The following is a 24,249-nucleotide window of genomic DNA, read 5'->3' as shown; positions in this document are numbered from 1 at the left end:
ATTCTTTTATCTGTACTGTATAATTGAGGCCCATGAAATTAGTAAAATTGAATTATAGCTTCTGAAAAGAATTGCAACAATTCTTAAAGTGAGACTTTTTTTTTTTTTAATAGTTCCATATTCCAGATACACTTTCCAATAAGAATAGTTTTCCTTTCTAGGTGCATGAGTTAACTTGACAGGTAGTGGTGCAAAGCACCCTGTTCTCAGCTGGAAATGATTTAGTGCAGTCAGCTTCAGATAATCTCCTCGCAGGTGCTGTAACAAGGGCAAGTTAATTGTAGCCCAGGTGTCTGTAATACTGCTAATGTCACTTTAACTTGATGTGCAAGGCTGGGGCAGCAACTTCTGCATCTAAAGTGAGAGATATTACCAAAGAACATGAGCTGCTGCACTCTAAATGAGTAACAGCTGTGTAGATCCTCCCCCAAAAGTTTAAAGTGTCTTTTGAACTGATCACACAGTTCCAATGCACAACGTGCAGAATGTGTCTCAGAAGGTTCAGCCTCAGAAGTGTGGTACTTGAAAGTACTCTTGGTATTCTGAAAAGCAAAGAACCTGGGTTTTGTCTTTAATTATTCTCTTATCCTCTTCAGCTATTACAAAATAAACCTGGAAATTACCGTCAGCCTCCTTATCCCATATTTTCACAGGAATTACCATTATCTGATACTTTTGAGAAACTTATTTAAATGAAGCAAGCAAAGAAAACCCCACAGTTTTGTGGTAATATACTGTCCAACTGCAACTCTGCTCTGTCTGGCCTTGAGAGATAGATTTAAGCACTGTTAGTTCCAGCATGACTGTTGCTAGTGGGGGGGTGGAAATTGCTGATTAAAAAATGTCATAATAGAGTGCAGCTATTTCAATTTTTCTTCCATAGTTTATTTCCCATTATACTCAAAGCTGACAATATTGACGTGAGTGATGTAGATCAGACATCATTAGGTTAGAAATCAATGCTGATGTTCAGGACTGCCTATTCCAAACTAATAAGTATTCAGAAGATGTCATTGTCTGTGGCCATGCTGCAACTGCTATATAATTAACTGCTTTACAACAATGTCTGTAGTGAGATTTAATTGTACAAGAAGTGCCATGAAAATGTGAAGTGATATTGAAATACTAGAGCAATTTTAATGTATTTGGGCAATGTAATTGAGAGGGAAAACATCAATTAAATAAAATTGACAGAGTAACTTCTGTTTACTGTTAAAAATCGTTTTTATAAACCACAATGAGCAGCCCTCTTGTTCATTTAGCCTGTGCATTGCTTTGCAAATAACTGTCTTGGCTGGTTAATTCACTGCAATTTTGATCCTAGGAAATGTGAAGGCCTGCTAAATTTGATGCCCAGTGCATCAAAACTTTGACCTAGACTGCTTTACTCATCATAGCTGAATATTGCTGGACTTCTCAATAAGAGGCTTCTCTTTTAGTGTTCCCCTTCTCATTGTTCTTCTGAGTGGCACTGGTTCAGAACCCACAGTTGGGCCTTATGTTGTAGGAACAATGTATCAGTATGATTCTCAGCCACTCTTAAGGCATTTGTCTTGTTTCCAAATATTTTGCTTATTCTGCCACGGGAAACTAATGCTCTTGTAATCATCTCTGTTTCCCTTACTTCCTGACAACGCTTGTGTGAAGTTCTCCTAATCTGCTGTTACTGCTTAGGTTCTCATTTTCAAAAAAAATCATCCCCCCAGTGGTCTTTGCTACTCAGTAAAAGCAAAGCATGTAAACTGCATGTCATCTGAAGGCTTTATTCAGTGTTAAGAAGGTATTTTCTGCCAGGCAGCTGATAGGTTTAGTTGCCCCTGTATGTGTTGTTACCCACTATAGATCTGAACAGATATTTAACAATCATTTGTCTAAACTGGACCAGTCACTGTGTCAGCAGGAAGTCAACAGATAAAAAGCTGCTTCTGTTGTGTCTCTTACACTGAGTTTTATAAGAAGTGCATTGAACTGCCTTACTGGTCTGCACTGCTCAGCAGTCTGATCACAGACCAATGGCTTTCTTAAAATATTCCAGTCCAGTTAAATGGTTCTATCTGCCTACATATGAATACTCTTAAGAATATTCTTGACCCTACTTTCAGTTAAGGCAGAAGAAGCAGTTTTAATTTGTTCCTTCAGAATCAGCATTAACAACCAGTTCTCCCTCTGACCTTGAAGTTTATTACAGCTATAATTCTGAAGGTTAATTATCTAGTATTTCCAGTCTGGTTAACAGCAGCCATATAGGGTGGACTAATTGCTAGTACCTGCTTGTTTCCTGATTTACTGTATATTTTTTTAAATTGTGAAAAATCAAAAGATTCAACCTGCAGCCATGCAGTCTCAGAGATGAGGGCAGGGGAAAACAAGCCTCTTCATACTTTGTTTGCATCATGTTCACTCAGCTGTGCATACAAGAGAGAACATTTTTCTCCTCAACTAAAGAGCTCTAATCCAGAAGTCCAAGATAATTAAGTAGTGATGTGTGGAGCCAGGGATATCACTGAAGTATAATGTAAATAAATGGCATTTTCACTTAGCTGACAGGCTGCTACTCTCCTCTGTAGACAGTACCTATAGACTTTTACTGTATACTTTTTATTTTGCTACCTAACTGTTATTGTGCAAGGCTGTATCTTTTAAATTACTTAGATTCTTGCAAGTGTGGCAGAGTCAATACCAATGATTTTAAATTGTGCTTAACAGAGGTGAACAGAATTAACATTTTTTGGCTTGAACAAACATTCATCACAGGTGTGGTGAAACAGCTGCATAATAAAACCTCATTATAGTTGATCTGTTTAATGGTATAACTTCTTTGTGGGGGCAGCCAGTTATTTAAAAAATCTGTTAGAGATCTGTTAATGATGCTTAGCTGATCAAATGTAGGTTTGTGTTTATCTGGCTTTTTCATGTGGGTCTTGTTTTGCTTTTTTTGGGTTTTTATCCATTTCCTTGTAGATCTGTATTCCAGGCCTTGAGAAGTATGAATGACTTAGATCATGACTTCTCTAGTGCAGCTTACAAAGGCTTGTGAGGGTGCTAGCTCTGCATCTCACAAGATTGTGCCTCTACTGAGGAAAATTTTTATTTTTTTTTAATCCCATCTCTTGGTGGTTTGTTGTTTTGGCTTCTGTGTTTTGGGTTTTCTTTAATCTTCTGCCATTTGCTGCCAAGGACTTGGTAATACTGGCTTATGAATCACTATATTCAAGCAATATATTCCTTTACTTATACTCTTGTATACCCTGTTAATAATGTAAAGGGCAGGGATCACATTTTGTTCAAGGCAGTATACTCTTAAAATTAATGAAACTCCCTGTAATCCAAAGGGACTCTAAAACCAGTCTGTACTTGAATGTATCTTAATTGCTTCAGAATGCCTGAATAGAAGGGAACTGTTTCAGAACTGCACTTTAGTATTTTGTTGCAGCAGAGAAAATCAACATATGGGGACAGTGCCACGTGTTTTGCTGTAGTTACTGCCAAGTGCTCACTTATTTTTTTTTCCCTGTATGCTGAATCAGCTGTGTGTGTGCTGTGTTGTAGCTTTACAGTCAAATCACCACCAGGTCTGGAGACTCTTAACTGTAGAGATTCTGTTTTATATTATCTACTAATGGCCCAAGAACAGAGTGCTGGGGTAGTTGGAAATGAATGCAGGAAAGATGGGAAAGAGATGTTTCTCAAGCATTACCTTCAATTGTAATGAAAAGAAGAAAAAAAAAATGCTTAAAATGTATTTTCAATTTATGTTATTTTTTAACACTCAAAGCTGAGTAGAAAACCAAAAATGTTTGAAATATTAATATCATGGCTTCTTAGATTGCTATTTCAATTTACCTTTCAGTGAAAGTGGGCTGGAGTTAGAAATGGTGCTTTGGATGTAAATAATGGCAAATCATGGTTGTCTTTAACCTGGTCATCTTCTATAAAATATTGATCTAGCTCATACTACATCATTCATCAGATATATGAAAATTTCCATGTTGAGGGGCAAATAGGTCATAATGAAGTGTTTTCCTCCTTTATTTTGCATAACTTGTTTGAATGTAATACTGACAAAGCAAAGCTGCTTGTGAATCCACACACTCAAGCTGTACTTGCTGAACAGCTGATCAGACTGAGTGACAGGCTGAAAGGATGTGACTTCAGATCAGCCCCTTTCCTGCTAAGCAAAAAGTTACTCTTATGCTATTTACCTGGATAAATTTTCATAACTTTCTGCTAAGAATAACTTCCACAGAGCTAATATTTTCTAGTAGGCAGGGGTACTGTATACAGAGGAAATGCACAGGAAATGAATGACTTCTATCCCCTTATCCATAGAATTATCAAGAGTTTTGGCTTTTCTTTCTGTACTTTTCTGTTCTGACTACATTTTTTTCCCCCTTTTTCATAGGAGGAACAAAGAGCAAGCTGGTGAAAGTAGCTTTGTAAAAGCAAGATGGGCCTGGGCTATTCAGAAGGTAAGAGCCACTCTTAAAATAACTGATGTGTTACTGTAATTCAAATTATTTTCTCAGATGGAGGAAGAATTTAGTATAACATTTCTAGTTCATGTAAACTTGTAGCCAGTTACAGCAAGACCTGAGGATGTGACTGCTGAGTTTCTGGTAGTAGACAGAGTTCCTTCTGCTGGTTCTTACATATGTGGTTCCTTCATCTTAGGATTCTTTTATTCTGAAACTGAAAGAGAATTCAGAAGCAATTCTTAAGCTTTCTTTAGGTGCATGAGAAATTGTTGCAGTTTGACTATCTTGTATATTAATACAGAAGCTGTAACTTCAGACACCTATTTCTGAAGATTTTTGATACTGAGAAACAAATTTTTGATAGTATTTAATAAAAATGGTTTTAAGAACATTGATAGTTTTTCCTATAAGAATCTTGTAAGGTCTACTCATGGTACCACTGCCTAAATAGGCTTGAGTTTTTAAATTAAATTTGATAAGTTACTTAAGGGAAATTATTATGATTATTTGCTTTATGTTACCAAATATTTTCTTTCTCACTGTTGCTTTTGTACTGTACAAACTGTTGCCTCACATGAACACTTAGGAATTAAGGCATGCTCAGTTTTTGTCCAGGTTGCTCAGTAGTACTGTCTGTTGTCTGCTATGTGCCACTTCTGGATAAAGGAAAGAAACTAATAATTCAACTCTTAAAATCCCATTTTTTGCATTAAACTGTTTTACTTTGGCTTCTGGCAATGTTTGGTATGCACTCTTTCAGATTGGTGTTATAAAAGAAACTTGAGATAAGTAGTGTGGGACTTGGGATCTTAACTTTCTTAAGGCTAGTAAATATTTCATGCATTAAAAACTGTTCCTGTTCACTACACACAGAGTGTGTTGCTATACAGCAGAAAACTAGCTTATAGCAGGAAGTTGTCTTGAACTAGAAAATAAAAATATAGACAAAGGATGCCATCTGTTGCCTTCCAGCCTTAATTGTACTGCAAAACTATTGCTAATGACTTCTGAGAAACTCAAAAAAACCTCAAAAAAACCCTGCCAGAAACCTGAAAAGTCACGGGCTGTTTTGTTTGTGTGCAGGCCTTTAGGAACTAATGGGTTTTTTATGCATACAGAAAAAAAATCATGTAACTGCTGCTCCTAAATTGCTGGTTTTTTTTTTGGGTAATGGTACTGCCTTGCTTTTATGGCAAAGTCAAACCTGGTTAGTGATATATAGTAGTTAAACTCCAACCATGCTGCACCTTCATTGGTTTCTTTTGAGCCATTTTCTTCCTGCTCTTTTGGGCACCAATTCCTACTTCTTTTTTTACTGAATTCTGTTGTCTTTTGTGATAATTCCTAGGCTGAGCCTGTGTGAAAATAGTGGGAGGGAAAAAAAGCTGTTTATACTGGATGTCTTGGGAAGAGTGCTTTTCTGTTTCATGCAATCTCTGCTTCTGCATCCTGTTCTGTCACTGCTGTGATCATTTTTTTATGGCAAATATTAGCTCAGAAGAGGAGGCAGACAGGAAAAATCCTGATCTGACATTGAGTACAACACTTGGATATGCTAATTTGGCCTTGCAGACAGAGATTACAATAGTCTCAGGATGCTTTGTCATATTTTCTTCTGTGAGGAGTCACTTTTCATTGCTTGTCTCATTGCCTAGTCAGTAGAATAAATTTATTTCCAGGCTTTATTTCCAAATAACTAATGTCATGTGGTCAGTAACTTTTTGGTGTGATGAAGCAGCTGTATTTTGTTCAGTTTAATAAAGAAATGCTAATGGAACTTCTTCCCACTACCATTCTTCAAAGTGATTTTTGAGGTCAGTGGTTAGAAGATGATTGGAGTAAACAAGTTAACATGCATGAGCTGGAACCTGGGATTGTCACTGAGCAGTTGAATTGTTTTCTGTCACAAAGGAGTAGAAATATCACAGTGCTGAAATAAAGACAGATTGCTCATCACTTAATCTAGGATTAGGCTGGGGCTGAAAGATGGTGACAATGTTATTTTAAGTCTTTAAGGGATTGGAAGATCAGGTGGATGGTAGATGTAAGCAAATACCTCATGTGGAAGTTGGTTTTGTTTCTGTGGGGGTTTTTTTTTAAGTGTTAAATTTCTATAAATATTTAAAGGGCCATTCTGGTTTTCAGACACAGTACACTGATATCATATCATCCTTGATATAGTGCTGTTTATGTGACATGAAGTGTAATTCTTTGCTTAGAAGATCTAAGAGGCATGAAGGATGAATCTTCTGCCAATCTCTAATTAAACTAAACTTTACACTTTCAAGTATTATGCCTAAAAAAGGGCCACTGACAAGAAGAATCTGCAGCACAAGAATATCAGAAAAATAACCAGTCCTCATGTATTTTACAGAAGATACCATATCCACAGAGCCTCATTAAGGAGACAAGCAAACTGAAAGCAAAATAAGTAATTTGTCACAGAAAGCAATCTCTCTATATATGTGCTTATACTTTAAGGCCCCACTTCCCCAAGAAAGAAACTGTACTTATCTGAACTGGAAAAAGAAATAAAATTTAACCACAAGGAATTGGAGCAGGCTGTAAGCAGGGGATCCATCAGAAGAGGCTTTTAAGAACAGAGGAGTAACAATAATGTTTTGAGGGTTTTTTTATCAGTTCATGGAGGTTTAGGGAAGTGGGTTTAGCAGCTGACGTGCAGTGATTCACCCAAGAGAGTGTAGTAGCTAATGAGTATTTATTCAAACCTTGACCAGATTAGAAAAGTACCAAACTGTTGTTCTGCTGTATGTGTCTTTTTTTATATATATAACAGATTGCCTCAGTGTCTGGTGGAAATAGCTATAGTTAGGCCTTCTTGCAGTCACAGAATGTAGCAATGCTGAGGTGAAAGTATTGGGGAAATTCTTCCTATGTGTGGTAGGGGAGAGGCTTTAAGCATTCAAAGAACTTTATCTCAGGAATTAACAGCTTGTAAAAAGGCAGTGCAGGACTTGCTAGGGCTCTTTAATTGCTACTCTGCTTGTTGATTAAAAACAAAAATCCAAACTAATGCTCTTTTACAATAATCCAGAAGTAGTATCTGCTTTTCAGTTTTATATTCAATGTACTTCTGGGAACAGTAAACAGTTGGGAATTTGTTTGTTTCCCTTAGTTCTCTAACAGATTTGAAACAAGGGCTACAGTGCACTGGCAGTAATTTTGAGAAGATGCATTCAAAGGTTTTTTTCTTTTTACTCCGTGTCAACCTTGCATACAATTACATGGGTTTTCCCCTTGCCTCCTCAGCTGTGTCTGTCACTTTGTTTATAACTTTAGCTACTAATTCTATGGCTATCAGAGCCAGTTTTGCTAATCTCTTACATACATAATTGCCACCTCTCTGAGGTGGATATACTTTTTATAAAATACAGAGCATAGTAATTGATCCCTAAGGCTAACAATAAGTAGGAGGCTAATCATGTGAATTACCCCTTGTATCATTCCAAGAATGTTCAGTGATATTAGTAAGTATTGGAAACAAAAGACAGAAAAACAGGGCCACTAGATTTTCTGGTCTTATAACGTGGAGATTGACAGTGATAATTACATTTATTTGCATATTGTAATCTTCCCTGTATTTCTAATCTCTTAGTTTGCAAAATGAGCATGTCACATCTGTGTGTCAGTATTTATGGCATTAAATAATAAAAAATGCTGTGTTTTCCAGTATTAAAGAAAATTATATAAATTTAAATATTCACAATGGATTGTCCTTAAGCTGTTCTTTGTGATTCATGGTTAACTCTATGATGGATGCACTGGTGATGCTCAGAATGCTCTCTAGCAGAAGTTATCAGTAGCTTAGTTCTGTCAGCCCTATTGATTTAATGTCTTACTTGGAAACAAAATGTGATCAGCTAACACTAAAGCAGATGTTAACACCGTGACAGCAATGGGAATTTAGGACTGAATAAGAAGAAATTCTTTATTTAGGAGACATGGTGTTATGAGACTAATACATAGCTTCCCTTTAAAATATTTCAATAGGCCCAAAGAAATTGGACATTTTTTAAAATCAAGCTTCCAGTTGAACAGAGGTTTAACCCTGCATTACAAGTAATATTCTGTATGCAAATTTGTCTTCAACTGGGCATAAAGATCCATTTGCTTTTCATTACGTATTGATAAGAAGTTTTAATAAATTAGATTTTTCTTGTAATTCAAAAATAATCAGTGTTCAAGTGACAATCATCATCTTAATTGGGCAAAATGACTGTCATCAAACAAGTCAATTTCTGAAAGTTTTACCTATTTATTTTGAAGGTGAATTATTTAAACATAAAGTAACAAACTGACAACTTGAAAACAAGGAAGTGTTGAAATGCACTTTATTTTCAATGAAGTGAATTTAATATCACTGCAAGTTTCTCAGTTTCATGACATTTTGACAATTCTTTAGAGTCTTAATTGATGTTTATGAGAAAGCTCAAAATACTGGGCACTCAGGGACTTTCCAGGATGCCTTTTCTTTATGAATCACTCTTTTTATTATTATTCTATGAAGCAAATTATTGATATGTCATATCAAGCAGTTTGACTTTTATGATGCAAGTGATCTTGTCTAACTCATGTCTGAACCACCTTGGTTACCATTAAGAAGGTGAAAAGGTTAGAGGGGGGAGATTGGAATAACAGTTCTAGGATCAGCTCATAGTTGCCCTTAAGGCTTTCAAAAAGTTGGGTTTTGTAAAAAGTTTGGTAGGTTTAATTAGACAAAAGTGGACAACAAGGAGGACAATACTTACAAATAGAGTAAATTGCTTCCTCAGAGAGATGATGTGAGACTGATTTATCTTCCATGGATTCAGAAATCATCCATGACTTCATCCTGATTGCAGCCTAGAATGCAGGGTTCTAAGCAGACATAATGGATTAGAAATCCAGCTGATAGATCAGGGTAAGAACTCTCCTATCAGAGGCATAAAGGAAAGTAATAAAAAGCAATAAATGTAGCTGATAATTGCACGGAAGCAATTTCAAGTTTTATGCTTCCCTGTTGGTAAATTTTCTAGCACAGATTAATTATAATCAGCATATATTTTAAGTTAAAATCTATTCCACCACTTTGTCTTTCATGTCTCTTGACTTTTGTGCAGTTAATACAATTAAAAAAAAAGATAAAATCATTCTTACCTCTTATTTGACCAAATAACTGCTTTTGTTTCTTTTATTTCCTATCTTTTTAAGTAATCTCACTAGAATATTAGGGGTTTGTTTTCTGAAATAACTGCCTCTGAAAGCCACTCAGGAGGAAAATGTATCAAAGTCAATAGTATTTTGAAGAGAAGAAAATGGAGATGGATTTTATACATCAAAATATATAGTTAACTTATTTGAAGACTTCTTTTACTTAACTCTTAAGTGCATGGAAGAGTTTGAAACTCAACAGGGCTCAGATCAGGGGAAGTTTACTAATGAGAAAGTGGGCTTCACATGTAACAGGACAATTTAACCCAGCTAGTGTTAATCAGCTGGGATGTTCTGTATTGGCCATCATTCTGCAGAGGCAAAATTCCAGTTTTTGGAATGTAGTGAAGGTAGTGAAGATAAATAGGACTGGGAAGGCAAGACTCCATCAAGTTAGAAAGGATTGAGGTGGTTAGTTATGATGATAAGCTGAGAAAAGGAAAAAGTCCCAGGGTGAGGAGAGAGAAATACTGGGCTGGCCAGCATTTATATCAGGGAGAAATCTGGGATAGGAAAGAGCTCCAAGAATGGAGCACTGGTGAACTTGGAATCCTGGCACACAGGCTGACAGATCATACACTGAAAAGCCAACAAATGAAATTTATCAAATCTAAGCAATGGCTAGAGAGAGGGCTAAGGGAGAGAGAGATCCAGGAGAGCAAATTACCTTGCTTCCAGATTGATGATAATTAATGGTGTAACCTTTGCTCTGGCAGTCCGAGCACTGTGAACAGAATTGTTGGAAATATTCAGCAGAATCTGTTTTTGAGTTTTGAGTTTTTGAGTTCCTGCTTCATCACTATGGATCTTTCTTGTGATCTACCCTCCTTACCCCTTGTCAAATTGGTTGTTTTAGTTCATCACTGAATATATTTTTCCAGTTAGACAGTGTGCTCTTTATTGCTGAACCTTTCTATGCTGCTGTCACTCCTGCCAAGGCTCAGGATGACTCTTCATTGGTGCTGCTGGTAGTGCTGTTAAGCATATCCTTGGATTCATGACTGAGGGTTGTGTGAAATGGAGATGCTGTAACTCCCACTTCAGGTCACTGCTGTCCAAATGAGCTTTACCACGTGCAAAGAGGCTCTGCAAGCAGGATAAATGTGACTTAAGTCCAAATGGAAATATTTATTTCTTATTACGAACAACAGAAAGCTTGAATTAGGGAGTTACAAAGTTAATCATTAATATGCACATCACCCTGAAGAGACCAAATGTTTCTCTTCTGTTTTCTACACTGAGCTGGGAAACCAGAAATAACCTGACTCTTGTTGACACTGAATTCCTCTCTGCAGATTCTCTCCTTCTATAGCCTGTCATACCAGTACATTAACTCTGAAATGCTTGAGTTGCTAACTTTTTCCCTATTTTATTTGTCTTATTTGGTCTCCCTCCCCTGCTCCTACCTGCCTTTTGATTTCCTCACACCTTTATTCTCAATAAAGCTCAGCCAAGGTCATATACAGCATTTGAGAACTAGGATCAAAGACACTTGAACAAAGGTGTAACCAGTCAATACAAATAATTTACTTTCAAGGGGGAATAATAAAAAATAACTTATATTGTGGGACAAATTTTAAAAGAAGGCAAACTATGTAATTCTGAGTTTATTATTTTCCTGTCAATATCAACACTATTAATTTCTGTAAGTAGAAATAAGTAGAAGTACAAGTAGTAGAAGTAGAAGAGAGTAAAAGTATTTACATAATGCAGCTCATATGACAATTTTAGGATAATAGAAAAAAGTAATAATATTCCTGAAATATACTGCTTATGTCAGTCCTTGACCATATTACATTAATTTCTGTAAAGATCAGCATATTCTTCTGCATAAAGTACAAAGTTGCATACATAATTAGTTATATTGCAGTTGTGGAAGAAGAATGAGGTTTCATATTCTGCTGAAACTTTTGATGTTTTATTCCACCATCTGTTGTTTAGTAGAATGGTCTGATTTTAATTTATATTTACATATTTATATATTTTTATTTTTATACTATTTGCATTTATATAATATTTAGAAACAAATATTTTCTGTGATTAATGAAGAGTTTCTAGCTTTAGTCACAGATTGTGTAAGAGATCAGTTACTGCAGAAAATATTAGTTTTGACAAAACATAAAGGGGCACAATAATGGAAAGCAAAGCATGAAACTAAAACCACTTCCCTACATAAAAAGTGGCAACTGAGTCAGATTCTTGATTTTAAAAAGATCTTCAGCAAACATTCTGCTTTCCTAGACAAGAAAATCAAACAGTCTCCAGTATTAACACATACCTAGATGGCAACACTGAGCGAAGTACTCGTAAGGAAAGAACACAGTAGGAGGATTAAATTTCAGGAGTAGCATATGTTAAGTTTTAGATGTTGGATGTAGCCAGACAGGGTGAAATCTCCCTTTTTTCCTCCTGCAGTGTGCTTGGTTAGTGGCCTTTCTAGATTTCTTTCTTCAGTTGTTGCTGGGCTTCCAACTCTGTATTTAGTTTGCATTGAGATCCCCTTTTTGGTTCCTGCCAAAGTCACAGGCAACTTATGTCTAAATTTCAGCTGGCAAAAAGCTGCTACCATGGTGTAAAAATGCTTGCCTGTACCCCATTAATAGGTATTTTTAAAAAAATCTCAGAATTATTTTTACTTAATGGAATTCCAGCTGCATAGTTTAGTAAACAGAGCAATTGGTTAAAGGAGACAGTGTGTGGAAAAGGTTTTGTGCAGGCTAGGAAATGGTCTTAATCTTAACTACAGAAACCCCAAAACACTTATTGCAGTCATCTGAACTAAAATCCAAACCAGCTCGCAGGTGGATCCCATACTCTTAGGGAATAACAAGATTTCTGTCTCATGAATAGCTATTTTCTTTTCCTAATTTTTTCCTAATTTTTTTTCCTAAATTTTAGTCTAATTTTTAGAACAAAACACCAAGCTTCGCAGCAAGTAATCATTGCACAGGAAGGAAAACTCTCGCGTGGAGCAGAGCAGCATTCACACGCTGCGTGTGCTTCCCGAGAGGGCTGAGGCTGCTGCGGCGTCTCTAGAGCAGACGGGACACGCTGTGAGGAGCTGCGGGGCTCAGCTCTCACCTCACCTCAAACCAAAGCGCAGCCAAAGCAGCTCCATCACCTCCTTTAACTCGCTGCCCGAGGTCACGCAGCCGCCCCCCGTGAGTGGGTTCGGGACGGCGGTACCGGGACCGCCAGGGGGCGCGCGGGGAGCGGCGGGGACGCGGTTCCCCCCCCCCCCCCGAACCCACTCGCGAATTCCCCGCGGCGCGGTACGTGCGGAATGCGCGGAACCGGGAGCCCCGGGGGGAGGAGGAGGAGGAGGAGTGCGGGTGTGCGCGGCTGAAGGCTGAAGGCTGCCAGCCTGATCCCCCCTGGGAGAGCTGCTTCTCAGGGAAACTTCTGTAGCGCTTCCCCTGCTCACACTCCCCCCATCTGGGCATCTCTGATTAGGTCAGAATCTTGTTACACAAGAGCGGATCGGCGGGGCTTGTTTTGAATCGATTGACTCGATCTCAGAATTGGCGAAGTTAGTGTTTGGGGTTTTTTATGAAAGAGAAGAAATATCCATCCCTTAAGCAGAGCAAGGAGGTAGGGGGCGGACAATAGCTTAATACTGTGACAGCTTTTCCAACTTTATTTATCAGGAAAAAATAAAGTATTTTTAAATTGGTCCATCTGTTGTTCATTTTCACAGTTTCAATATAAGTGGTGAACAACAGAAATACTCAATATCTCTAGTAGCTGTGTTACTTAACACTGGTTTTATTCCTTAAAAATAATGTTGAAAATTATTTAACTATTTTCCCTGAACAAACTATTATTCATAAGAATTCCAAGTATAAGCTCTAAAAGTCATGGTCACATAATCTTGAAAACAGAGACATGGAATAACTGTTTTCTCCATGAAGATTTATACCTGCCCATTGGGGTTTGAGTGTTTTGTTTGGGCTGTGATTTGAAGAGAGGTGTTGGGATGTGGTGTTTGGTTTTAGGGAGGGTTTGTTGCTTTTCTCCATTAATAGAGGGACTGGCTAGAGCTGTGTAATAAATTGCCCCATCTCTGTACAAAGTCTGCATATCTCCTGCTCTTTACGTGTGGGACCTGTATGTTTAACTGTGTTTGTGAAGTGCAGTAAATCAGTGTGAAGGGTTTCTCAAGGCCAGTTTCACCAGCATGAGGTTACTGGCAAGTAGTGAAAAAACCACAAATGGCCCAAGAATGCAAACTGGCCTCTTGTGTTAGTCTCTTGAAGGCTGACATGAAGACTGTTTCAAGATGCACAGTAGTCTCATTCCAGTCATTGCCTTACAGGTATCTGGGGTGTCAGAACTAGGAGAGTTTTAGCTACCACACAGAATGAAAATCTTTGTGTCTATGTTTACCATAGAAAATTCACGTCTGTGTGAGCATCATGTGAACAGATGTGAGTGGTTGGTAGGTCTTTATATGTGAAACCAAATTCTTGACTGGTCAGTATCAGGAAAAGCCAGGTCAGCATTTTGTGTTTTCAACATCTTGTAACAGAATAGGATAAACAGGGTCAATATTTAGGAACTTGCTTGAAGATGACAACATATTCTAAGTGTTGAGTTAACATTATTTGCAAACAGTGTTTTAAGAAATGCCAAAACCTTATATTTTTGCAAAACATTCCCAATACTTGCTATTTTTATTGTCTGTAGTCCCAAAATCACTTTCTTGATCTTGGTAAAATACTAATTTATTTCTGTTATGTATATCTACTGTGGGTGGCCATGCTTGATTAGGCTACCTGATTTTTCTTTTTAAATCCTTACATGAGCAGTGCTGTTTATTTTGAAAGATATTATTGTTACATCTTGCATAATTAAGACTATGTCACTGAGTATTCTACAGAAGCTTCATACTTGCACAAAAGTTTTATTGGGTTCTTTGGTTTTTTTGGTTTGTGCTCTTTATGGCATGTGACTTGGCACATTTGAAGCATTAGCTTCTTTAAGTTTAGACAGAATATTAAGTAATTACTGTGTGATAATAGCTACAGTAAGTTTTGAGTAATAAGGCTTTCATTCATCTGGTTCTTAACTGTAAATCTAATTAATGGAGTGTTTATTGGTTCCATTCATTTCAGCAGAGCTTAATAAATAGGATGGTCCATAATTGTTTTTACCAGACAATCCAAAATATTAATTTTACCACTGCCTGTTACAGATTTTATTCTAGGACTGTTCCATTTATAAACTGTACTTTAAAAGCACTCTATCCAAAGACTGAATTACTAAAAATAATACAAGGATTACAGAAAGTGAAAGCTACAACCAAAAAGCTTTAAATAAGCATTGCTAGAAATCTTGGTACTTTTATTCAAGGTATCCTAACAAGCTTCTCTGTTACCAGAAAGTCCAAAGTTTTGCTTTTATACAAAAATGCCTGACTTGCTGAAAACTTAGCAGCACTGAAATGCCATTGTGTAAGAGATCAGTTACTGCAGAAAATATTAGAGTTTTTACAAAACATAAAGGGGCACAATAATGCTCTACTGTCTCCCAAGATTAAAGGGTATAATGGGATACCTGTGGTATTATGCATGCACACATTCTGTGAAACTTTTGTTGTTAGATTATGCATATACTTTGTAGAAAGGTTTTGTAGAGGATCATACTGGATGTATTCCTGCAGCTCTTCATGTGTCAGTTTTAAATATAGCTTCAATATTTGTAAGGCTGAATGTGGCCTCACTGTCAAATCAGTTAACACCCCATATATCCTGTACAGAAAAATTTACTCACTGCATACACAATAATAGTGCACGCTGCTTTTTGAACCTCTGTAAACAAATAGGTGAGTTCTACTGACTTGTTATTTGTTGGGAACATAAACTGCTTTTTGTGGAAAACAGATACGTTTCTTATTATCTGGAGCATCCTTAAATAATCACGGAATGATAATAGCTGTGAATCTACTCAGCAGATTCATTACCAAAAACCCATCAGCTGTTGATGAAAGCGCAGCTGAAAGATGTAGCTACACGATTGTTTCCCTGGGTCGTGTCAGACTGCTAAATAAAAGGTTGGGTGAAACGTGTTCCTCCCGAGCAAGAGATGCCATCTCCCACTGGGCTGTGAGCAGGGTTTCTCAATAAGCCCGTTTTACTCTGTCTGTGAGGCTGAGGGGCTGCCTGCCACGCAGGAGGGCTGTGGCTATTGCAGCAAATACTGCATTCAGAAGCAGTGGCAGGAGAAAACAGCAGCGAGTGAAGTTCCCAGCACATAAACCACCAGGGTTATTGCTGCTCTTTAATGCTGATGTTGTATTCCAGCAGGAGTAGGACACTGACTCCCGTTTTGCTATTACAGAGGAGAAATAAAGCTGAGCTGCAGAACGAATTAGTAGCTAACACCGTGATTACTCTTTGCCGTTAGCACAAGTTGTAGGAGGGGGGGGAAAAACAGGAGAGGGAGAAAAAAAAAAAAAAGAAAAAAACCAACCCAACATTTAATGCTGCCTAGGGAATACGATGGAATTTAGAACAGCTACCATTGCGGACTAACAGCGTGCCTGATTGCACTTGAGTTGAATCCCTGAGAAGCAGCCTCATGTTGTATTGTACTGGTTTTAAGGCTGAAGGAAGAACGGCAAAATAGTAATGGAGATGTGTACAGTGTTTCTGCATAAGTGGAAAATAATATAAAGATGGTGGTATGTAATTTGTATTTTATTTTTAAGAAGAATTTAATCCAGGTATGTATCCTCTTTGTTGTTTTGTCTCTATTCTGCACACATTTTTCTGTTTCCTTTGTTTCTTTTCCTTATTTTCACTCTGAAGATTCCTCCCACTGTTCTAGCTAATGCAATGCATTGATTTGTAACTGATATGCTTTCTAATGCTGTAATGTTGATGAAACTGTCTAGGCTTGTGGGCTTCAGATTCAACACTTTATTAAAAAGTGGGGGGTCATTTTGTAATGTTGGTAAGTTCACAGTTTAAGTTGTGAGACAGGATAGTATTTGATTTCACAATGAGTTGGAACATTTTAATTGGTATAAAAAAGATATATTAATAATTTAGATATATGAATACAAGGTGAAAATACAGCATGTTTTTCTTATATCTGCCAGTACTTTTTCCTAGTTCACGATAGGATTAGTAATAAATTGAGCTTTACAGATGCTTCTGTGTTTCTGGGTCTTGATTAATCTTCAAGATGAACACCCTGCAGCTTTCTTTTGAAGAGGCAGCTTGCTTAGAATACATGCTTGATTGTTCCACAGCTAAACCTCTGTGCTAGAGTACCCTCTCTCATGGACCTTTCCCAGTCCACAGATTAAAAAACCCTGTATTTAATACAGGGTTTAAAAAAAAAACACAACCCTATTTAATACTTTTTTGTCCATCCTTTAAGGTTCATGAAGGTAACATTAGTATTTTGCCTTCCACAATCCCAGAAGTGAAGTAAGAGTGGCTGAAACTAATTTCTTAGTGTGAGATTGATAGATCATTTTTCTTTAAGAGGAAGAACTATACAGATATAAAAATCTGACTGTACTTATTAACCCCCAGCTTTCTATAGTTCCCCAGGTTCTATTGCATTTCTTGTCTTAATATTGTGTTTCACCTGACTACTGATTATATGTAGTATGTGAAATAGAACATAAAGCTATGTGCCCTTAGGCTAAGGACACTAATAGTTGTCTTAAAATGGGCATATCTAGTAAAATATATTAAAAACATTCAAGATACTAAAAATAATGGTCATCTGATTTTTCAGTAGTCCTGAAATCTCTTAAAACGTTGTGTTGCATTTCTAATTTGAATGCAGCCTAGTTTTATGTAGGGTTTTTTAATAACATGTTGATGTAAAAAGAGTTCCTATCAGTTTCAGCATCTTAATACTGATTTTAACCCTTGGCTGACAGGAATTCTTGTGCCTCAGAAGCATTCAGTGGTGTAACATTATGTAATGGCTTTCTGATGTGAAAATAAACTTTGGTCATAAAGTTGTAGGTATTTTTCACAGAGGTGTTGCTTGTTTCCTCAATGGTATAAAATTTCCTCAGTAATACAAATAGGAACCTTTATTTAGTGTAATTTGGCAATTGAAAATGTAAGCATTGTACCTTTGAGTGTTCTAAAAAGCAGTGCTAATTCTTTCCATATAAATCAACCTACTGAGAAGTGTAGAGAGAATACTGTTGTGTCTCAAAGCATTAAGAATGAAAAGTAATATTTAATCTTTGAACACCTTTTGTTAATGACAAATTACTTCTGTAGAATATATTATGATAGAAATTATGGTTAACTGTCATCTCGATGACCTTTCATATCAAAAGAAGTCATGGTGCAAGGTAAATCAGGTCTTTTCAGTGGGATTTACACAACCTGAAGGGAGTTGTCTGAAGGTTTTTTGTCACTGTACCCTTTGCTTGATCCTCCAGTGATGTCAGCACAACACCTTCATAATGACTGTACATTGTGGAAACAGTTAGGAAATCACAGGTGGAGTACTGGAATTCCAGGTTATTTTTGAGGAGGAGAAGATTGATAGCTCAGAATACCTCTCAATTCATTAAAGTCTGCAGGACTGAAATACCAAATTTTCTTTTAACTGTAGTGTTTTGAAAATATAGGAAGAGTGAAGCAGTATACTAGAGATTGACTCATGAGACCATTATAGTAAAACAAAAGCTCTGAAGCGTAAAAACTCTTTGGCACTTAAGAAGGTTCCTGTACACATTTTTTCCTAGTTGTTGTTATTCTGTGAGGTTGACAGCTTTAAAGCAGAATTTCTTACTTTCAAGTGGGGAACCAAGTATCACTCTGTAGTAGTCAGGATATTGAAGAAAAGAGAGCAGAGAATTTTTTCTTACAGAGTTTTGCAGCAAATTTCTAATTATGTTTAATGTCTGTCATTCTTATCAGTGAATCTCAGGTACTTAGCAAGCATGGCTCAGATCTCTGTGTGTCTGTTCATCCTCAGGTATATTGCTGTTCACAGCAGTTAAAGTGGTCTGTGTTTGTGGCATTTTTCAGGTGTGAATGTCACAGGTGATTGCTAACATTTGCTGTAGGAAAGACCTCTTTATCAAAACTGTTTGTCCATTCCATACTTTTCTGTACTAAGGATTTAATGGAATTATTAGTTAATTATATTTTAGAAAATATTCAAAACCTATTTGTTGGAGAAGGATGGAACTCAGAAGGTTTACAAGTAACAATATGATCACTTCAAGTTCTCTTAATCTAAACTTTTCACAGAGAGGTTTTTTTAGGTAGTTTAAATAAAGATTCTCCCCAAACCCATATTTATTACAGCTCTCTAAAATAATCTGTGTTATACAAAGTGATGTAGTAGTGCACACACGATTGCAGACTCTGGTGGTCTCTGTCCAAAAGAGATCTGATTCAGGGCAGAGACTTCCCCATCCCAAGGGTCAAGATTCAAATTCTATACCTGGAAGAAAACAGAAGTGTTTTTTAAAACTACTTTTTCTAATGGACTTACTGTGGAGAATCTTTAAAGTTGCTGAAAAGTCTGAAATATCAGTATTCTGTAAGACTTTGAATGTGCACTCAGTATCCTTGTACGTGCATTCCCTGTGTGTGTCTTGTGTCAGTTTATGTTCAGTCACTTGGACTCTCAGGGTAAATTCCTCTAAGGAAAAACCCACATTAAAAAACAGGTAAAATTAAGGACAGGCTGATTTGGTCAAACATATGTTGATGCTGTCTGATTTTTAAAGGCATTAAATAGGTTTGATTATTCTGTAATCTCTACAGTAAATCTTTTGCCTTTTTGTGGTAATCTGACATAATAGCATGCATGTAATAGCCTAACTAATATTCAAAAGCCTCATACTAACTTAGTAATACAATTATCACCATATTGTCAGCAAATAATTTTTCCCTCTCCAGGTTTTCTATTGCTTTTGTGGCCTGCATTTATGTAGGAATGGACAATTAAGTGGAATTATATCTAAATCTTAGCATCTTTTGAAAGGAGAGTATTGACTAAAAATAAATGTATGTAGGACAGTATAAATCATATATGCAGCTGTAAAAGCTGGGGCAAAGGGCTCTCATGTCCTCTGTTGCCTTCATTATATACTGCAGTGACTTTTCATTTAAAAAGTTGGAAGCAACTAGAAACAAAACAAAAAAGTTAGCCAAATACTACTGAAGCTGTGTTCCAAATCAATTGCAGTCTCTTATTCCTTGTGTTCACTAGGAGATTCAACTACACTGTACTCAGCTCTCTACTCCACGTTATGTTTAGGAAACTGTTCAAGAGCTTTTCACAAATAAGAATTAATCTACTATATTTGGCAAATCTCATCCTTTTGTCTTCTAGTTGAGGCCAGTTTCCTTTAAGGACAATTGCTTCAAATACCATTTCCATATCTGTAATATATATATATATATATATATATATGTATATACACACACCCACACCATACTACCCATTTTTTCTAAAGCAAGAAATAGTGTTCTACATGTTTTCAACAGTTTTATTAGTAGGTCATAAACCACTGATTGGCAGCTTTAGCCTCACCGTTGCCATATGTCTTCTCAGAGAAATGCAAAGACTATGAACTCACACAAAGATGTGGAGAATAGTGTAGCTTTAAAAATTAAGAAAAAATAGTACTAAAAATGAGTGGGTTTTTTTTTTTTTTTTTCAACTTATGTCTGTCCTCAACAATAATTGAGGAAAGTATATCTTTGAAAAAAAAAAAAAACAAACTTTTTTTTTTTTTTCATAGTGGTCATATCATAACAGAAAGGGAATGCAGATGACTTTTCTCCATGGAATAATTACCCCAGCTAGCTGGTAATTTTCATTTTAATTCAAGCTGTCCTTAGGACAATATGCTTCTAGATATTGCAAAGGAGTTTAATTGCAAATAACTGTTGAAACCCTTGAGTTAATTCAGTAATACACAATGTTCTAGATATTACTGTTTCAGATGCTCTTCTAAATCCCAATGAGCCACAATTAAGCTTGTGATACTTGCATCTGTTTTTATCCCTAAACTCAATTAAGTTGTATGCTGAAAGAAAAGATAGGTCAAGTAAGCTGTGTCCTACAGCCTGCCTCATGAGCACATCTACCAGTTGGCTTGTGGGTTAAAAAATAATATTCTAGTCTCTTTAGACTGGGGTTTGCAACAAGAGTCTGGTGGTTAGTTGTGTTGGTAACACTCTTCATAAACAGAAAGGCAACGTGTTCACTGGTAGATGGATACATTTAGATCTAGAAAGAAATATTGCTTCATCACCTAGGAAATACAGTGAAATTTCCAAAGGATACTGACTGATATCAGCAACAGCTTTCCAGCCAAAAGATGTGCTGATAGCACTCCATGTGAGTGTTGGAAGGGCATTGTGAATTATGTCAATTATAGGACAGGGCAAAACTCTGCTGGTGAAAGCCTAAGGAGTTCCTGAAGAAAGATTAATTCTTCAAAAGAGAAAGCAGGGCTGCTTCTTCCTGTCATCCCTGTCTTTATGGGGTCTGCAGGCATGTGCAGTATTAAAATATCACTTCACCTTGAGAGGTTCAGCAATAACACTGATGAAAAATGTCAGTATCTAAGAACACAAGGAGAATTCAAGAGGAATGTAAAGGAGCAGATAATTGGCCCATTAATTTGATGTTATAGTAAACTAATTAATCAATCTGAAATACAGTTATGCTCCTCTCAAGAAAGGTAGTGTAGGTTTCACCCACCAGACAAACACTGATTTTAAGTAGTTATGTCAGAAAAAACTTATTTACAGGTGACCATTTGACTAGTGAAACACTATACCTGAAAAATCTGTAGAACTGAATTCTAGTTTGTTATTCCCTCCTCATGTTCCTGATAGTAAGAGAAACTCAGCCTCAGTTTCTGCAGCTGCAGAGATGATTGCTTATATTTTGTTTGTGGTGTGTGATTAATTAATGTTTGGGAAGCATGTTGCATATCAAATAGATGTTGCTGTCTATAAGTAGTAGTGACTACATTGGCAACAATGTTGAGAAATATTGCTGCAGAAAAAGACTTTTGGGTTTTTTTCCCCCCTGCTGTCTTAGTGCTGTGAGCACAGAACAGCCATATGCCTTTTTACAGAGGGAGACTGCACTTTAGTCTCATTTTCTTCCCTGTTTGCTTCCTCTTGTAGCTGATTAATAGTGTAAAGTTTAAGCAGGGTTATGGTTCTTCCTGTTTCTTGCTTTTGGGAGAGACAATTTGCATCCACAAAGCTACCTCTGAATGGAGAGGGCTGCTGCTTTACTGGGATCCAAGCAGAAGGTCAGTTGTGACCTAGCTTTATTTTTTTATACATATATATATATATATTTATATACAGTGAAATGATTCTTTAAGAATATTCATTTTTCTTTCTAGATAAAAAGACAGGGCTGGATTTTCTGATTAAAAAAAATTAAAAGTAATAAAAACAAACAAACCCCCCCCCCAAAACCACAAGCAAACAACCCAACAACAAAAACAAAAAATCACACTTGGGAATCTCTGAGGACCTATTCGGATTGGGCAACTGAAACATGCTGCTTGCACTAAAGCAAGCACTAAAAGCCCTTGCAGTAACAAAAGTTATCATCTTAACCTAGGCCAGCCCACTTCTACCTGATGTGTTAGTTTGACTTTTGTACATAATATTTCTGTCTGACAAGTTTTATTGTGGCAATGCTGTTGTTATCAACAGTATCCTTGAAATCAATCCAAATTACCTGTTCACCATCAAGCTGACTGACAACAGTCAGGAGTAAAAAGTTGGAGGAAGGGTCCCAGAATCACAGAATTATGGAGGTTGAAAAAGACCTCTGAGGTCAGCAAGCCCAGTCTGTGACCTAACATTATCACATTGACTAGACCATGGCACTGAGTGCCACATCCAGCTTTTCCTTACACACACCCAGGGATGGTGACTCCACCACTTCCCTGGGCAGTCCATTCCAGTGCCTGATCACCCTCTTCATGAGGAAGTGCTTTCTGATATCCAACCTAAACCTCCCCAGGCATAGCTTCAGGCCTTAACCCCCTGTTCTGTCACTACTTGTCTGAGAGAAGAGCCTGACCCCCACCTGACTACAGCCTCCCTTCAGGTAGTTGGAGAGAGTGGTAAAGTCCCCTGAGTCTCCTCTTCTCCAGGCTAAACCCTCCCAGCTCCCTTAGCCACCCCTTTTAAGACTTTTCCCTTAGTCCCTTCAGCAGCCTTTTGCTCTCCTCTGGACCCACTCCAGCACCTCAGTTGTGTCATTGTGTTCCTTCTTTAGAGGAACATTAACCTTTTTTTTTTTTATGTCTTATTTCACAATCTGTAACACTTTGCAGTTTCCTGCTCTACAGCCATCTAGGATACAGTTTGTACTTTACTGCTATAACATTTCAGTTTGCCTCCTATACTAGAGTGGGTTAGAATAGGTTAACCCATCTGTGTTCAGCTTTTGCATATAAATTTATTTAAGTCAATAAACAGGCAAAGTGAAAGTTCAAAATGGGGTTATGGTGGTCTTTTGGGAAGCCTGGATAAAACCAGAAAAATAAATCACTGAATGACAACTTTCAGCTTATTCCAATTGTCTTAGTTCTAGCGCTGCTTAAAAGATTGTTTCTTATTTCCTAATGTTATAACCTACACTCATTTAAAATGGTAAATACAAGTCTGTGCAAATCTTTACAAAACAAAATGGTTGAGACCTATAATGACTCAAACTTGATTCTTTGTGTAGATACAGAATTTTAGAAAATGAGTACTTGACAGAGCAATGGTAGGCTGTGAACTGATGAACAGCTCATATGACTAATATACCTGAGGTGGAATGAAACTCGCATGAGAGAACATAAATCTGCTCCATTTAGCAGATCTGCATGTTTTTTTAACAGTACAGTTTTTAATTTACTATGGTATTGTCAGAAACTGAATTTAAATTGGGTGCTGAATTTGCAGCCATTCATAATACTTCAGTTATCTCTAATAAAAAGCTTAGTTCAGACATTGGGTCAAACCTCTTCATGAACTGGCTATGAAATCAAGATTCTTCTATAGAGAAGAATTAAACCTTATTTAAAACGAGTGAAAATGTTCCAGGTACGATAACCTCATTATTTCTTGATGTTTTGTAGGGTGAGCTAGTAAATAAACCTTCTAGTTTGTTTACATGATGTTGGTTTGAAGTCTTTTCAACAAAAAGAATGTCCAAGTCATCCGAGTGATGTTGGTTTAAGAGGACAAAAGCTCTTGTGAGGAGAGAGGAGACAGAGAGTCACACTTCAGAACTTGTGCAGTAAAAGCTTGTATACATTCAATGTAGGAGCTGAATGGTTTACAAGTGTTTCTACATCTGGAAACATGCCTTTGATATTGAAAATTGCCCCAGCTCTACCAGTCTGTGAAAGCAAGGCAGCCTTGGCTCTAGAGAGTGCTCTCTAATATTCTGAGATGCCATTTGCAAGCCTTGAAAATTGCATGAGACTCACTGAACTTCCTTTTGGTTCCAAACATTGCTTGCTCTTAATTAACTCTTGATACTCTGACTTCAGGAAGAAGTCTGGAAGGAAAAGAGCTATGCTGAT

The 24,249-nt window shown here is 37.0% G+C and overlaps 1 protein-coding gene across 1 annotated transcript in view; it reads left to right on the top strand.

Annotated features, from left to right (window-relative positions):
• LOC139801177 (protein unc-13 homolog A-like) overlaps window positions 1-24,249 on the top strand; it is a 42,316-nt gene that overhangs the window by 16,692 nt on the left and 1,375 nt on the right. The window contains exon 7 of the mRNA XM_071755150.1: window positions 4,403-4,469. Coding sequence (XP_071611251.1) covers window positions 4,403-4,469 — 67 coding nt within the window. The remainder of the gene's footprint in view (window positions 1-4,402; window positions 4,470-24,249) is intronic.

This window comes from Heliangelus exortis, chromosome 11 (genome assembly GCF_036169615.1).
Source record: "Heliangelus exortis chromosome 11, bHelExo1.hap1, whole genome shotgun sequence".
Taxonomy (NCBI): domain Eukaryota; kingdom Metazoa; phylum Chordata; class Aves; order Apodiformes; family Trochilidae; genus Heliangelus; species Heliangelus exortis.
The sequence above is the reverse complement of the archived record's forward strand: the minus strand, read 5'-3'. Positions and strand labels throughout refer to the sequence as shown.